General features: G+C 39.1%; 1 protein-coding gene across 1 annotated transcript in view; it reads right to left on the bottom strand.

The window, feature by feature from the left end:
• Nucleotides 1-17,227, bottom strand: part of EPM2A (EPM2A glucan phosphatase, laforin) — a 109,391-nt gene that overhangs the window by 34,344 nt on the left and 57,820 nt on the right. The window contains exons 3-4 of the mRNA XM_073672649.1: nt 7,110-7,284; nt 5,826-6,067 (exon numbers count right to left, since the gene is read on the bottom strand). Coding sequence (XP_073528750.1) covers nt 5,826-6,067; nt 7,110-7,284 — 417 coding nt within the window. The remainder of the gene's footprint in view (nt 1-5,825; nt 6,068-7,109; nt 7,285-17,227) is intronic.

Below are 17,227 nucleotides of genomic sequence, written 5' to 3'. Positions count from 1 at the left end.
TGTTTCAATGTATCTCAGTAATTCTGAAATCGTTTTTTTGTGACATATTGTACTTCATAATAGTGGTAAAAATTGTTCGATATGACTTGAGTTTATTTGTGAAAATATCGCAATTTTGGTGAAAATGTAAAAAAAATAAACAGATAAATTAAAAAAAAATCAATTTTCAAGCATTCAATCTTTATATCCTGAAACCAGTTAGTCATGCTGTACAAAATAATAAATAACATTTCCCATATGTCTACTTTACATCTGCATCGTTTTTCAAACATCATTTTATTTTGTTAGTATGTTAGAGGGGTAAAAATTTTAACAGCAATTTTTCATTTTTTCAACAAATTTACAAAACCTGTTTCTTTTGGGACCTATTTAAATGGACTTTGAGGGGGCCTATATATTGAAACCCCCCCAAAAGTGATACCATGTTAAAAACCGCATCCCTCAAATACTTCAAAACTGTTGTCCGGAATTTTTTTTAACCCTTCACTTGCTACACAGGTATTAATGCAATGTGGAATGAAAAAAATAAATGTAAATTTTACATCTAAAATGTTGCTTTAGCCCCAATTTTTTCACTTTTACAAAAGGTAACACCAAAAAGTGGACCCTACAGTTTCTTACTCACTTTCTCTCGAGCGCAGCGATATCCCACATTTAGTCAAAAAGTTCTGTTTGGATGAACATCAGGACTCGGAATGGAAGGAGCAATATTTGAATTTTGGAACACAAACTGGCTGAAATAGATTGCGTGTGCCATTTGCAGGGCCCATAAGGTACCCAAATTGCACAAGTGACCACATTTTGGAAACTACACCCCTTAAGGGTTTTATCCAGGGGTATAGTGAGCATTTTGAACCCAAAGGTACTACACGGAATTTGAAAACATTAGGTCATCATATTGAATATGTCGTCATATCGTCATCATTTTTTTTTTACTTTTGAAAAAACCCAACCCTAAGCCTAACCCTAATCCCAACCCTAATGCCAAATAAGGAAAGAAAAAAAAAATATGAAATTAAAAAATTAATCTGACTTAAGACACGGGGGGGATGATTTGCTAATTATTGGGCTTCTGAACACTGTGATAGTATCTATCAAAGTGATCAAAAGGGAACCAATAAGAAAAATCTCCGCAGTTGCCGGGTGCCGGCAGGCAGATCTCGGCGGGGAATGACGCAAGAGGGCAGGGGGATGGCGGAGGTACCAAGGCTGGCTTGGGGACATTATTTCTCTCTCCCTTGGTATGTATATCATGTCAGAAGAAAGAGAAATAATTTTAATAGGGGATCTCACTCTTTTTTTTTACGTGATCGCTGTTATTTATTGAATAACGGCGATCATGTAATTGGGGACTGGAAAAACCATCCCTGACCGTGTTCTCCAGGGTCTTAGTTACCCCTGGTAGCTGAGACCCAGGAAATTTTCGGACTCTGGGGGGCGCTATACCCTTATTCTCATTTTAAAATGGTGATGAAGGAATAGGGCCCCTTAGCAGCTGCTGTTTTAATGCATATCGGTGGTTGTTAAGGCGTTAATAGGAGGCGAATTGCAAAGTTATCTTGCGTTTGCAATTTTACTGATTTAAGATAATAAAAACACCCTTTTAAAAGAATCTCAAGCTTTGTTTTTTTATGCTCCTCCACATTCCATTGAGCACAACATTTTAAATATATTGCACAGTTTGAAGTTTTGAGGTGAAATTTTAACCTATACAGGCTACAATATATAAACTGATTTAAATTAAATGAATGAGATAAGTTCTAATTGTTACCAGTTCTGACATATATTCGATTTCTAGCAGCATGAGCCATATTTCAAAGCAAGTATACTCATTTTTGAGTGATGAGACAGATACTACAATTCAAGTTCAGTGGGGCTCCCAACAGAGTGTACACCAGCATTACTAAATTATTAGCAAATAGCTCTACTGTATAGAATATTGAGTGGAAAGAGAAATCACTTTCCATCTGTGCAGGTAATCTGAAAGTACTTTATCTCTCATTTGGAAGAAACATTATCTTTGTTATACATCCACAATGGAAAAACTGGTTTCAACATGCTGCAAAATGTTCTTATTTCTTGCTCTGATCTTGTTACAATTGTAAAAGTCATGTTTCCATAACCTGGGAAATGAAGAAAATTGCCCTAAATAAAAGTAATTTATATTTGATGTTGAATGGCACATACCAGTGAGACAAAATGTTCAAGGAAAATGATCGATGCTGGCATTGATTTCTCTTTCATATTCTCATTAGGAAGGGTTGAAGAAAGCTAATATGTTTTCATGCCGTAGTCACCATAAGAGACCGAGCTTCGTTTAAAGCTTAATGCATAGTAAGTAAAAAGAACCAGTTAACTGTATCATGTTTTTATCTTACTACAATGTAAATGACAATTTTGTTAATAAACCACAGTGACACAGAAAGACCCTTATGTGACATAAGTGGTATACTGGCGAACTCTGCAACTGTCCAAATATCCATTTTTGTTCACAGATCTACAATATGATATATAGAACGCTCTTAGGAACCTCTGGAAACCCTGATAGCTTGTTTAGAGGGAATGGACACTATTAGTCACAATAACCTTTCCAATTTTCTAAATGACAGAAATGTCCCCGCTGTTCTTTTTGAATAGAAGAAAGAAAAATGTGATAATTTACTGTGACACTAGGCGGTTCTGCCTCATGGCATCCAAGTTACCAAAATATCAGTTGACACAATACCATTATTCACATTCTGAAAAAATAAATATATATACCATATATAACATTATTACACTCATGTTCTCAATTAGCTGCATTACGTAACTACAAAAAAATGACTTTTATTATAACATAACATAACACAACTATGCCCTGGCCTATAGGGGAGATGTGTCAAAGTAAAATACACTATAAATAAAGGCCAATGTATAACCTGTGACCTAACACTTCTATCTTACAATTTATAAAGATTTCAGTAGTTAAAAGTTAAAGGTCTGATTTAATACCCACAGTTAGATTATACCATACTCAGCATATTTCCTATCCTTCAGTAAAGGTCAGTACATTTAAGAATTTACATATACTTCTTTGGTTGCCCACAAGCCATTATTAAAATACATAACACATAAAAAAGAGATTTTGATTAAAGGGTTATGCCCATCTTCCTAGATGGGTATTGTTGATTAGTGGTTGTAAATACAAGCAATTTGGCAATACTGCTTATTAAAATTGTCAGCCATTCTTGAGACATTAACACTTTTCTTCTGATTACAGCTTATTGCCTTGTAGACAACAGAATAATTGCAGTGCTTACAAGGTATTTTCTATTAAACTTGTAAGCACTGTATGAAGCTGGCTAGGATCTTTGGAGCACTCTGTTACCTCCTAATCCTGGCCAGCTTTAGCAGAAAGCAGTAGTGGTCGGTCTCAATGCGAAGAGCTGAAAACAAAAGTCTTAATATATTAAGAACAGCTGGAAATTTTAAAGGGTACCTGTCCCAAGAAAAAAACAGTATTAACTTGCAGATTTGGGGTTAATTTGCAGGCTAATAGCATTCCTAACCTGCCCGGTGCCCTCAATTAGCCGAACGCTGCGGGGAGAAAATGAACGGCACGGCAGCGTTCCGGTTGCAGCCACGGGGGCGGCGCCGGCGCGGGTTCAGTCACCGTTCTGAGCAAACAGAGCAACGGCTGTAACTGCGCCGCTAGCCCTGATTGACAGTCGGCCCCAATGCAGAGCTCCCACCACAATTTGACTGATATACTTCACCTGTGAACTATATATGACAAAATAGTAAAGAATAATAAAAGGTAGGGAGAAATTGAAATATTGCATGGCTTGAACTACTTTTCCAACTCTTGATTTTCCAACTCAATTTGGTCACAAGACAAATAGTGATCAGGCCTCAGACTATTTAGAAGTTTATTAGACTTCATTTTACATGCAACAATTGTTGAAAATATGAAAACTGTATGGGGGAAATGAAAAATCATTACTACGATCATTCATACAATTTCCATTATTGTCTGCAGCAAATCTCTCTTTTCCCCACATAAAAGATGTGACCAGTTGACAAACAAGCAAGTTTACCAGCTGATCCCTGTGCATGGTACATGAGCAGTGATCTGGAATGAGTATTTTTATGAATATTACAAGTTTCATTTTTTATTGCCATCATTTTGGTGTTACAAATATCACTGACTTTTATTACATGGGGAGGAAATTTGCTATGATATTTTGGATATGGTTCTTAACAATATTTGGCATGCAATATAAATGACATATAAATTTTATTTTTCTGTTTGTCACAATACCAAATATCTATCTTAGACTCCTAATATGGGGGTGCCAAGGGGCTGACTGACAGGGTGGTTATCTTTAATAACTCCCAGATGAAGCTAAAGCTGCTTTACGTTCTAAAGTGTCTACAATGGTTTTCAGTAACTGGAGGTAAACGTTAAAAGTCATTATGTGTATGATCATCTAAACAAATACAGCTGATGCTGCTGAAGGAAAGAGACAGAGGAGCGGTGCACTCCTGAAAACTGAAGATGAAAACACCACCATAACAAAGTACAGGTGCATCTCACTAAATTAGAATATCATCAAAAAGTTAATTTATTTCAGTTCTTCCATACAAAAAATGAAACTCATATATTATATAGAGTCATTACAAACAGAGTGATCTATTTCAAGTGTTTATTTCTGTTAATGTTGATGATTATGGCTTACAGCCAATGAAAACACAAAACTCATTATCTCAGTAAATTAAAATAATTAACAAAAAACACCTGCAAAGGCTTCCTAGGCATTTAAAAAAGTCCCTTAGTCTGTTTCAGTAGGCTCCACAATCATGGGGAAGACTGCTGACTTGACAGATGTCCAGAAGCCAGTCATTGACACACTCCATGAGGTCTCAAAGCTCCAATTTTCATTTGAAATCAAGGTCCCAGAGTCTGGAGGAAGAGTGGAGAAGCCACAATCCAAGCTGCTTGAGGTCTAGTGCGAAGTTTCCACAATCAGTGATGGTTTGGGGAGCCATATCATCTGCTGGTGTAGGTCCACTGTGTTTTATCAACACCAAAGTCAGCGCAGCCATCTACCAGGACATTTTAGAGCACTTCATGCTTTCCTCTGCCAACAAGCTTTTTGGAGATGGAAATTTCATTCTCCAGCAGGACTTGGCACCTGTCCACACTGCCAATACTTGGTTTAAAAACAACAGTATCACTGTGCTTGATTGGCCAGCAAACTCGCCTGACCTTAACCCTATAGAGAATCTATGGGGTACTGTCAATAGGGAGATGAGAGACATCAGACCCAACAATGCAGACGAGCTGAAGGCTGCTATCAAAGCAACCTGGGCTTTCATAACCCCTCAGCAGTGCCACAGGCTGATCGCCTCCATGTCTCGCATTGATGCAGTAATTGATGTAAAAGGAGCCCCGACCAAGTATTGAGTGCATTTACTGAACATACATTTCAGTAGGCCAACATTTCAGATTTTAAAAACATTTTTCAAGCTGTTGTTATAAAGTATTCTAATTTACTGAGATAATGACTTTTGTGTTTTCATTGGCTGTAAGCCATAATCATCAACATTAACAGAAATAAACACTTGAAATAGATCACTCTGTTTGTAATGACTCTATATAATATATGAGTTGAAGAACTGAAATAAATTAACTTTTTGATGATATTCTAACTTAGTGAGATGCACCTGTAGATGGGAGGCTTAAAGGTGATAAATACATTTTATCTGAAACTAGAGGTTCACTATCCATGAAGAGAACATTAAAATATGGTTGTATTATATGTGAACTCCATCAGGACACATACCTTCTGTACTCATATCAGGTGTAGGAATCCATATATACGTCAGCCCAGATTCATTATATAACCTGAACATGGTGTCCGGACTCATGGGCTCAGAATACTTATTACAGCCTTTGGAATTCTGGATAACATCCCAATCCGTCTGGAAGTTCAGGACAGCAGTCACTCCTAATTCATGTTTCATCTTGATAGTAATGTGCTCCAGCTGCCGAGGGCAACTTCCAAGATAGATATTCGGCAGTATTCTAATTATAAGAAACAAAATGCATAGATATATTCTATCAAGAGACAGATATACCCGCAAACTGTAAGCTCACATTGCGTGCAAATCAGCTTTATGCTGAACATTTAGATAATGACAGACATCCAACATTTCAGCTTCTACTTTGCATATGTATTTTATGTTATTGCCACTATCCTTGTTTGACATTGTCTCAGTTTTGCCTTGTTATCTGACTGGAAAAATTACTCTTACTAAGAGGGAATATGTAAAGATGAGTGAAAATCTAGCTATTATCCTCTTGTTTATATATACATTATATATATATATATATATATATATATATATATATATATATATATATATTACTTTAACACAAGAGTACCAACAATTTTGTCCATGTGTGCATATATAAATATACATACATGTAAAAAAAATCTAGCCTTGGCCCAAAGAGATAAGCCCGATCGAGTAGGTTCCCACCAGCAAAGGTTGCCTAGTTGTGGCTGGTTGGCACACACAAATTTGTCTATTTAATGACCTCAATTTCATAAGTATAGTCCATATAGCAGCAATGCATTTCAATATTTTCAATGTTTGCACATATCTTGGTGGACATAGTGTGCTGCTGCACTTTTTTGTATGTATATATTGCAATTACAGCAGCTTGCACCTGTTTACATTTTCTTCATTCTATAAGAAGATGCTACAGTCAAATAAGTAGTACCTAGTATATCACATTTCAGCGATTGCTTATGGCCTGCAGCAGTCATATGACACATCGTTGACATCGCAGGAACATTGCCGGTCCAGGAGGTAAGTATGAAGGGTTTTTGTTTCATGATATGCAGTGAAGCTATTAAGAAGCAGTGGTACAATAGTGGACAACCCCTTTAAGACTGTTTGGTTTACATTTACACTAACTCAATTTTCAGCCCCAATGTATTGATTGTGTCCTGTTATAACAAAACATAGAAACAAATGGCACATGGAAAACTAAAATCCTTTAATATTAAAACAATGTAGAATCCCAACTACGGTGGAAAAGTGAGAATGCTGAATTATACCTGGAGAAATGCATGGCCTCATTATCTGCAATGTGGAAGTAGAAGTCTGTGGTGTGCTTCATTTCATTAGTATGTCCAGTGGTTTCAATCCAATGTCCTACTGGGTAGCAATAAACACCATCTACAATGTTATTTTCTTCGTAAGCACAGCAGCGGTCATGGTGTGGCCCATTACCTATTGAGGTAGAAATTCAGAGCAGTTGAATGATCTAGGCTTATAGCTCCAATACTAGATATAAAAGTGAGAACTGTTATAATAATGAATGAAGAGACTAGTTGGCTACTTAGTCTTAGTGTATAGTGTATTGGGTGCCAGTGAATTGAGCAAGGCTGTGCCCACTGGATGGGTTCTGACCAGGAGTATGCATAACTCATACTTGACCGCCGTTCCCGGTGCAGACACCGGCGAATCCTCGCAGCGTACAGTGCGCGCACTGGGGGGATTCAAAAGTCTGCAGTCACACAGAGTTACTGCAGACTTGTCATTCTAGACTGGACAACCCCTTTAAGGAGCAATAGAGAAAGGTTATGAGTATATTGGGGAGAGTCCAATGGGCTTTTCGAGCAGCAATATCTTATTTTGTTTTATGGTTGTGTTTTAGGCAACTTATTAATCAAACAACAAGGGAAATTCTTTGGGGTCTACAAAAAATAGTCATAATTCAGAAAAAATACATTTTAGTATTAAACAGAAGATGTAATTTGAAAGCTTACATGACACAGTCTCTCTCAATTTGTTTCTAAAGGTTCTGCCAAAAAGAATAAGTAATATTCTGCAACTACTGATCTCCAGTTAATTGACCATCTATCATCAGCTCTGAGGCAGTGACACTAATGGTTTTCAAGCCTGAATATTTACAAAGCTGTAGAAGTGACTCAAGTCCAAGACTGGTAATTGTACATGTACGATAATATAAAATGATGCCTTAAAAATAAAACATAAATTGCAGTAAAGTAACACAATGTCAGCAATGACAACAGTAATCAGAGGTGTGTAACGATTCATTCAGGTTTATAACATGGTAAGCCTTTCATTTTTTTTCAAGAGTGATTAAGAGACGAGATCATTAATTGCTAACCAAATAACTGGGCAAAGAGACAAAAAAATCTTGCCACGGGCATTTCATGTAGAACATAAAGACATTTCTCAGTGCTGCTTGACAGCTTGCTTAAAACAATTGGGGAATGGTTTCTCAAATCTCCTGCTGCTTTGCCGTTGCCAGGCTGAAAACATGATTACAACTTTATTTCTACAATTACAGAACAAAGCAACAATAACTATGCCAAAGGAAAAATCTAAAGTATTGACCACAAATTAACAATCATTGCTTCCAGGACTGTCATCGGCAAGTACAACAGACCCAGCAAGTTGTCAGATTTAGGAGTAGGCTTCTTGATAGTCATGTCTCTTTCACTTAGGGTCACACGACCATTTTCTCCACATCTGAGAAAATTGATCCGATTATGCTAATCACACTCTTATCAGAGTTTGATCAGAGTGTGATCCAAATTTCTCAGATGTTTCTCTATCTTCTCTAAAATGTCAGTCCATGAAAACTGGACCCATAGAGTTGAATGGGTGAGTGCCATCCGATTCTCGGTCCAAGGAAAAAAAATCGGCTATGTACACAGCCCCATAGAATAACATGGGAACGGGTGCTATCCGCCATTTTCCCATCGTTACCATCTATGGTATAACCACATAGATTTAGGGCTCATTCAGACATCACGCATTTTTCATGGATCAAACTGGTACCTAATATAGTCTATGGGGCTATTCACATGGCCGATTTTTTTTTTGCGAACAAAGTGGTCCACACAAAATTGCAGAGATATGTCCGAAATTGATCCAGGAGTCAGGTCAAAATCAGCAAAGTGAGTCTATGGGTCAGTGAAAAAAAAAATTGAACAGGACTCAAATACCATGCAAGTGCGGTCTGTTTTTTATGGACTGCAAGATAGCAGAAGATGTAGAAACATTTTATTTTGTTTCTCACCCGAGAAAAACTGATGAAACTTGGACTAAACTTGGATAAAACTTTGATAAAAATCTCATGAAACTGGAAAAAAAAATCACTGATGAAACTAGGACAGTTTATCTCATACATGAAAAAACGGACATCAGAATGAGTCCTTATATTGAGACGTTCATATGCATATTTGGCTACTTCATTATTAAACTCTATAGGAATAGCGGCTGCAATGAATTAGCGAACAAGAGTCATGGCATCCACGTTCTTCTGATAAATGAGGGTCCCAGATGTGTGATCCACTCCAATCGGGCATATCCTATGCCATCAATGAAAAGCTAGCTGCTATTGCACAGTGGAACAAAAATGAAGTGATATAAATAAAATCACCAATAAAATTCATGTTAATGCTTACATTTAAAAAAATATATATGAACTTAGAAAACGCCCAGGAAACAATCATAAAATAAAATGTGTTTGCATTATTATTGGACATTTTGCCCTAAAGACAATTTTTCTGCTATAAACATTCAAAATTGACAGAGAAAGTAAAATGAATGAAAAAAAAAATAATAAACTTAATGATAGCTTTGATGGAAGTTCACATTAAGCCGGTAACAAAACAAGACCAAGGTCAGTAATGTTTTCTTGCCTCCAGCACCAGAAGATTAAATTAGTCACCCAAGGTCATCTAAACTTAAAAGCGCTTTTGAAAAGGTCTATGGAAATAGAAGCTCACGGTTCATTATTCAAAAGCTTACCTGAAAACTAATGCAATCTGATAAAGTAATTTACACTGAGACATGCCAAGGCGTAATTAACTTACATTAACCCAAAGTGTCATTAACCTACCTACTGAATTAATTTGCAATACAGGATACTATACCTGAACTACAAAGTAAGGGCACATTTAGCCGTGCCGACTGCCGATCAGCTACACGATAGTCGATCTGCAGTTGTTTAGGCCTGTTTTGACAAGTCCATGAACATACTATGTGCACAGAACATCATGGTATCAGCAGCACATTACCTGTTTACACTGGACTATGGGCTTTCGAGAACAATAAGATTTAGCGCTTGTTGAAAAATCATTCCACCTGCTGAATGAGTGTTTTGCTTATTTGTTGGGTGATTCGCTAATTCTCAGCTTGTATAAGTGGGCCTTCACGCGTATCTGTGAATAGTAGGCTTTAAAAATAAAATGCCTTTATTACGCTTGCTAATAAAGCGCAAACATATTCCAAAGAACTTTGAATACATTATCATCACTCACTATCCCTACTGTAGCTTGAGAGGAAACCTACCGGTAAGTACTAAAAAATAAATTAAACACAACTGAAAAATAAAAAAAAAATAATTCAAATCATCCCACATTAAGAATAAAGAAATGTAAAAAAATAAATACAGTTGGCACTAACTGCATCTATAAAAGTCTGATCTATCGAAATCTAAAGTTAATTAATCCCTACAAAAAAATGTAACTGCATTTTTTTTGGTCACCTTACCTCCTTAAAAATGCAATAAGAAGCAACCAAAACATCATATGCACCCCAAAATAATATTGAATAAAAATGTCAGCTCACTACACAAAAACAAGCCCTGACACATCTACATCAATGGAAAAATATAAACCTTATGGGGTCTAGGAAAATAGTAACCCCAAATTTTTATTTTTTTTTGAAACGTCAGAACACTGTCCACAAATCAGTATTACATTACAGTCACCAATAAAATTGTGAATCGTATTCCTGAATTGTAATCCTAAATATTATCTTCGGACCTCTTTTTGCAAAAACCTGAAAGAGGAAGGGAGGAGTGGTATCACAAGTGGGGAGATCCTTCCCACAATTACAGCAATCATAATGAGATTACAATTGGTTTTCATGTCAAATGCAAGCAGGTGCTCCCCTTAAGCCACAGCCCCACTATCAGTATTTGGTCAGTATTTTTTCTCAGAAGTGGAAGCCAAAACCAGGAGTGGGTGATGCAGAATTGGTGACTTGTTTCTAGTATACCTTTTCCCTGATTCTTCCTCACCTCTTTTTGTCTCCCCACTCCCCAAAAAATACTGACCAAATACTGATAGCGGGGCCATGGCTTTAATGTTTAACCTCTTCATGACCTTTGAAGTACCTATGTCATGATCAGGTAGGGGTTTCTGACCTTTGACATATAGGTACGTCATGGCAATCGTGCGGGCACAGAAGCGGTGCCCGCACAATTGTTGCCGGGAGTTCGGCCTACGTAATAGCTAGGTACTGGCTGTCACAGCCTGGAGCAGTACCCACACCGCTCCCAGCTGTTTAGCCCCCTAAATGCCGCGATAAATATCGATCGCAAGATTTAGGAGGCCAGGAGAGGGAGGAGACTCCCTCTCCCATCCGATCATCGCAAAGGCCTGATCGTTGTCATGGCAACCTGAGGTCATAATGACGACCTCCGGGTCTGCTAGCTACAAGAGGTTGTTTAGACCATGCCAGGAGCATGGTCTAAGAGGGTATGCGCACACGATCCAGACATAGCAGCGCTTTGGACGCAGCATATTTTTGCAGCATCCAAAACGCTGCGTTCTGTTGAACGCATGTCAATCTGCATGTGTTCACTGAACCATGTAGATTCACAGCATTCCTTACATTCTAGTGGTCAAATTTCTATTGTGGAGACTAATGACTCAGCAAGACAAATTGACATGCTGCGGTCCTGAAAGACGAGCCGCATGTCAGTGTCCAAAGGGTGATCGTAGCTTCAGATGCACGCATTGTAGACATGGGATTTCTAGAAATCCCATCCACTATGCTGTAACATCTGGCCGCTGTGGGTTTGACGCTGCATAAGCACACAGCTTCAAACCAGCAGCATTTCCTGATCGTGAGCACATACTCTAAGAGGCTTCTGGCAGTGCAGCACTAACAGGTATAATTCATCGCAATGCTAGTGCATTGCAATGCATTATACCAGCGATCAGACTAATAAAGGTTAAAGTTAAAAAGGGACTAAGTAAAAAAGTAAAGAAAAAAAGTTATAATTTTATGTTTATAAAAACATATTTGGTATTGATGCGTCCAGAATGACAAGTATTGTAAAACTGTCACAATAGTAAGCTCCTTCAGTAAACACGGAAAAAAATTATAAAACAACATGGCAAGATTCTACGTTGAACAAAAAGTGGAATAAAACGCAATCATAAGTCGAATGAAAATAAAAATGGTATTGCTGAAAATGCTATCTTGTCCCACAAAAAACAAGCCACCGTACAGCTCCATCAGCAGAGAAATAAAAACGCTATAGCTCTCAGAATACAGGTTTGCAAAAACAATTCTTTTTTCTATAAAATAGTTTTTATTGTGTAAAAGTGGCAAAATATTTTAAAAATTATATAAACATGGTATCGCTCTGATCGTATAAGCTGCCTGATCAGTTTTATCATACAGTGAATGGCATAAAAAAATAAAAAATCCTGAATTGCTGGTTTTTGTTCATTCTGCCTCTCACAAATCTGAATAGAAAGCGATCAAAAAATGTTATGTGCCCGAATATAGTACCAATAAAAACTTCCACTCGTCCCGCAAAAAACAAGCCCTCACATGACTTTGTTGGTAAAAATATAGAAAAATTATAGCTCTCAATATATGGTGATGCGCAAAAAAAAAGTATTTTTAGTGTGTGATAGCAGACAAAAGAACAATATCAATCTGGTATCGCTGTAATTGCACCAACCCGAAGAATAAAGTCGTCTAATCACTTATACCTCACGAGGAACGGAGTAACAAATAAATGCAACCAATTCTTGACCTGCTGTTGGTTTGTTCATTCTGCCTCCAAAGATCCCAGTAAGGCTCGGCTCACATTTATCCTGCGCCCTGAGCTGAACACTTATACTGCGGTTTCTATGTAAATTTCTGAAATACGGGATTCAGATGAAACTTGAGGAGGAAGATTCCTTATAATAAAGCAGATGGAGACACTGTGGATGCCATTTGGCTATGATCCGGCGGTGTCCGTCTTTTTAAGGATGCATAAAAGAGCGGTCAACCACAGTTTTGTGTACCTCTGAAAAGAAGGACGCTGAACAGAGGCCAGACGGAGTCCAGAGTAACTCTGCTGCCTCATTACAGTAAATGGATCCCTCTGAATCATGTCATTTGGAGATTTAGATGGAAATGCCAATGTAAGTGCACATCGTAGAGCGCCGGATAAATGTGATCCAAAATGTTATTCAACATGTTCCCAACAAAAGCTTCAACTCAATCCACAAAAAAGCACGTCTCCACTCAGGTCCATCATATGTCAATGAAAATATAGGGAGCTTTCATGATACTGGTGGCACAAAGGCTCTGGAAAAGTGCTATGGCTCCTCGCCCCCCAAAAGAAAACCAGCGAATTACTTGCTCCCAAATCCAAATGCCCTCCTCCCTTCTGAGCTAGACAGTGTGCCTAAATCATATTTAGCGTTCACATGTTTGGCATTTTGTTAGTGATGACAGCCTGCTTAATTTACGGAGTCCATGTCTCCAGAAGCACAAGCTGGGCACAATGCATAGGCACTACAATGTACGGGCACTACAATGGCAGATTTGCAATTTGCACTCAGCAATCGGCTCACAATTATTCTGTGCTCTTTGCTGAGCACCTACACCGGTGTTTCTGACTGCAGACGGACATGGAGACACTGTGGACGACAACTTGCCTATAATCCAGCAGTGTCCGTCTTCTTAAGCGTGCATAAAAGCGCAGTTGGCCACAGTTTTGTGCTCCTCTGAAAAGTTACCGCTGAACTAAGGCCATATGGAGTTCAAAGTATCTCTCCTGGCTCATTATGGAGAATGGATCCCTCAGGGGTTTCACTGGAATCACATCATTTGGAGATTTAGATGGAAACCCTGATGTAAGTGCTCAGCTTACAGCGCAGGATAAATGTGATCCAAAATTTTATGTAAAATGTTCCCAATAAAAGCTTCAACTCAGTTGACAAAAAATCAAGTCCCCACTCAGGTCTGTCATCTGTCAATAGAAATATAGGGGACTTCCACATTACTGGTAGCACAAAAGCTCTGGAAAAGCGATATGGCTCATTGCTCCCTAAAAGAAATCCAGCAAATTCTGCACTCCCAAATCCAAATGCCCTCATCCTTTCTGAGCCCCAGTGTGCCTAAACCACATTTAGCATGCACATGTTTAGCATTTCATGATAGTGGTAAATTTTTTTCGATATAATTTGCATTTATTTCTGAAAATATTGGAAATTTGCTGAAAATTTTGAAAATTTCGCAATTTTCAAACTTTTAATTTTTATGTCCTTAAACCAGTTATGTCATACAAAATAGTTAAGGAATAACATTTCCCACATGTCTACTTTACATCAGCACAATTTTTGAAACATAATTTTTTTTTGTTAGGAATTTAGAAGGGTTTAAAAGTTGATTAATAATTTCTAATTTTTCCAACAAAATTTATAAAAACATTTTTAACGGACCATATCACATTTGAAGTGACTTTGAGGGGCCTCTTCAACAGAAAATACCCAAAAAGTGACACCATTCTAAAAACTGCACCCCTCAAGGTGCTCAAAACCACATTCAAGAAGTTTATTAACCCATCAGGTGCTTCACAGAAATTAATGGAATGTGGAAAGAAAAAATAAAGTTTTACTTTTTCCCACAAAAATGTTACTTTAGCGCTAAATTTTTCATTTTCATAATGGTAGCAAAAAAAATGAACCCAAAAATTTGTTGTGCAATTTCTCCTGAGTACGCAGATACCCACCCATATGTGGTGGAAAACTACTGGTGGGAGCATGGCAGGGCTCGAAATGGAAGGAGCACCATTTGACTTCTGGAATGCAAAATTGGCTGGAATTGATAGCGGACGCTAAGTCGCATTTGGAGAGCCTCTGAGGTACCTAAACAGTGGAAACCCCAAACAAGTGACCTCATTTTGGAAAGTAGACCTCTCAAGGAATTTATATAGATGTGTGGTGAGCACCTTGAACCCCCAAGGGCTTCACAGAATTTTATCAGAAAATAAAAGGGCATACGCCTCCTCTGCTGTCACACAAGGTGTGGGAAAGACTCAGTGCAACACGAAGGGAAGAGGGGAAGGAAGCCCAAACACTAGGGAAAGGGGAAGTGAATACCCATAAGCAGATCTAATAACACCCTGCCTACCTTACAGTCCTCATATTGGTTCCACACGAATCACCGAACAGGAACCCTAAGCCCTGTATATCCCTAGATCTAGGACCTAGATAGGGAGGGGAGGGGTGAGCACTGGTCAGGCCCCACTACAAACTAAAGACAACAATAAAAACAATCAAAGAGGATAACTTAGCTTGAGCAGACACCAGAGGGGAAACGCCAACTGTCCTCCAAGGGCACCAGAGAAGAAGCCAGCCGACTGCCAGCGCTCCAAGCCAGAGCCAAGGAATATAGAAATATCCCTGGTGATTCCCTGCAGCAAACTGAGGGTTTTTAACTTCCCTGCAACGGTGTGTCAATTGACAGCAGGAGGGAGGTCGCCCCTGGGTCTTAAAGTGAGAAGGATTTAGAAGGCATCTGCAATGCCAAATGCAGTGACCTTGTACAGCCAGAAACAGAGTGACTGTCTATAACACCTGACACACCCATGACAGTCCCCCCCTTCTACGAGTGGCCTCCGGACACTCAGGAACAGGTTTCTCAGGATAAGAGGTGTGGAAAGCAAGAAGCAACCTGGGGGCATTCAACTCTGTTGCAGAAACCCACATCCTTCCCTCTGGTCCATAACCCTTCCAGTGCACCAGGTACTGTAGGGAATTACGCAGGAGACGGGAATCTACAATCCTCAAAATCTGAAACTCCAAATTACCATCCACCATGATTGGGTGTGGCGGTAGGGGAGAGGACTCAAGAGGTTCAACATATTTCTTGAGCAGAGACCTGTGAAAGACATTGTGGATCTTAAGGGCCTGAGGTAGCTCAAGACGAAACGCTGCTGGGTTAATGACGGCGGTTATTTTATAGGTACCAATAAATCTAGGTCCAAGCTTCCAGGAAGGAACCTTCAACTTGATATTCCTGGTAGACAACCACACAAAGTCATTCACACTCAGGTCCGGACCGGGCAAGCGTTTCCTAGCAGCCATACGTTTGTACCTGTCTCCCATGATCTTCAATTTATTCAGAATCCCCCGCCACACCGAGGAGAGCGACAAAGCAAAACGTTCCTCCTCAGGAACTCCTGAAGCACCATCCCCACTAAAAGTACCAAACTATGGATGGTAACCGTATGCACCAAAGAACGGTGACCTGCCGGGAGTTTCTTGGCGATGATTATTAATAGCAAATTCTGCCAGCGGTAAGTAAGATGCCCAATCCTCCTGGTTTTCAGAGACAAAACACCTGAGGTAAGTTTCCAGATTTTGGTTAATGCACTCGGTCTGCCCATTTGACTGAGGATGGAAGGCAGAGGAAAAGCACAGTTGCACACTCCCTCGAGAACAAAACGCCTTCCAGAACTTGGAAACAAACTGGGTCCACCGATCTAACACCACATCAGAGGGAACCCTGTGAAGCTTCACAATCTCATTTATAAACACCTGAGCAAGAGTCTTGGCATTCGGAAGTGCCAGTAATGCGAAGTGAACCATTTTAGTTAACTTATCTACAATCACCAACACGACAGTTTTGCCTGCAGATACCGGTAGGTCAATAATTAAATCCATGGAAAGATGTGTCCATGGCCTGGTAGGAATAGGTAGCAGAAGAAGAGTACCAGACGGATTGGTATGCGATACTTTAGAACGCACGCAAATACTACAAGCAGACACCTGTTCAATCTCGTCTCGATGCAACCCCGGCCACCAAAAACGACGAGAAAGGAGGTCCGTGGTTGCCTTACCACCTGGATGACCGGCAAGTTGTGATCTTCCCTAATAACTTTGCGGCGAAGATTAGATGGTACAAATAACCTTCCTGAAGGACAGGAGCATTCCCCTGAGCCTCAAACACCTCACCCTCCAGTTCAGGGTACAATGCCGAAATGACTACCCCCTTCTGCAAAATCGGGGCAGGGTTCTCATGATCACCACCACCAGGGAAGCTCCGAGACAAAGCATCAGCCTTGATGTTTTTGACCCCTGGATGGAAAGCGACAACAAAATTGAACCTAGTA

The sequence above is a fragment of the Phyllobates terribilis genome, unplaced genomic scaffold, assembly GCF_046119375.1.
Source record: "Phyllobates terribilis strain yellow unplaced genomic scaffold, ASM4611937v1 Scaffold_3__8_contigs__length_932513732, whole genome shotgun sequence".
In the NCBI taxonomy this organism is placed as follows: Eukaryota; Metazoa; Chordata; class Amphibia; order Anura; family Dendrobatidae; genus Phyllobates; species Phyllobates terribilis.
This window is presented reverse-complemented; position numbering and strand designations above follow the sequence as displayed.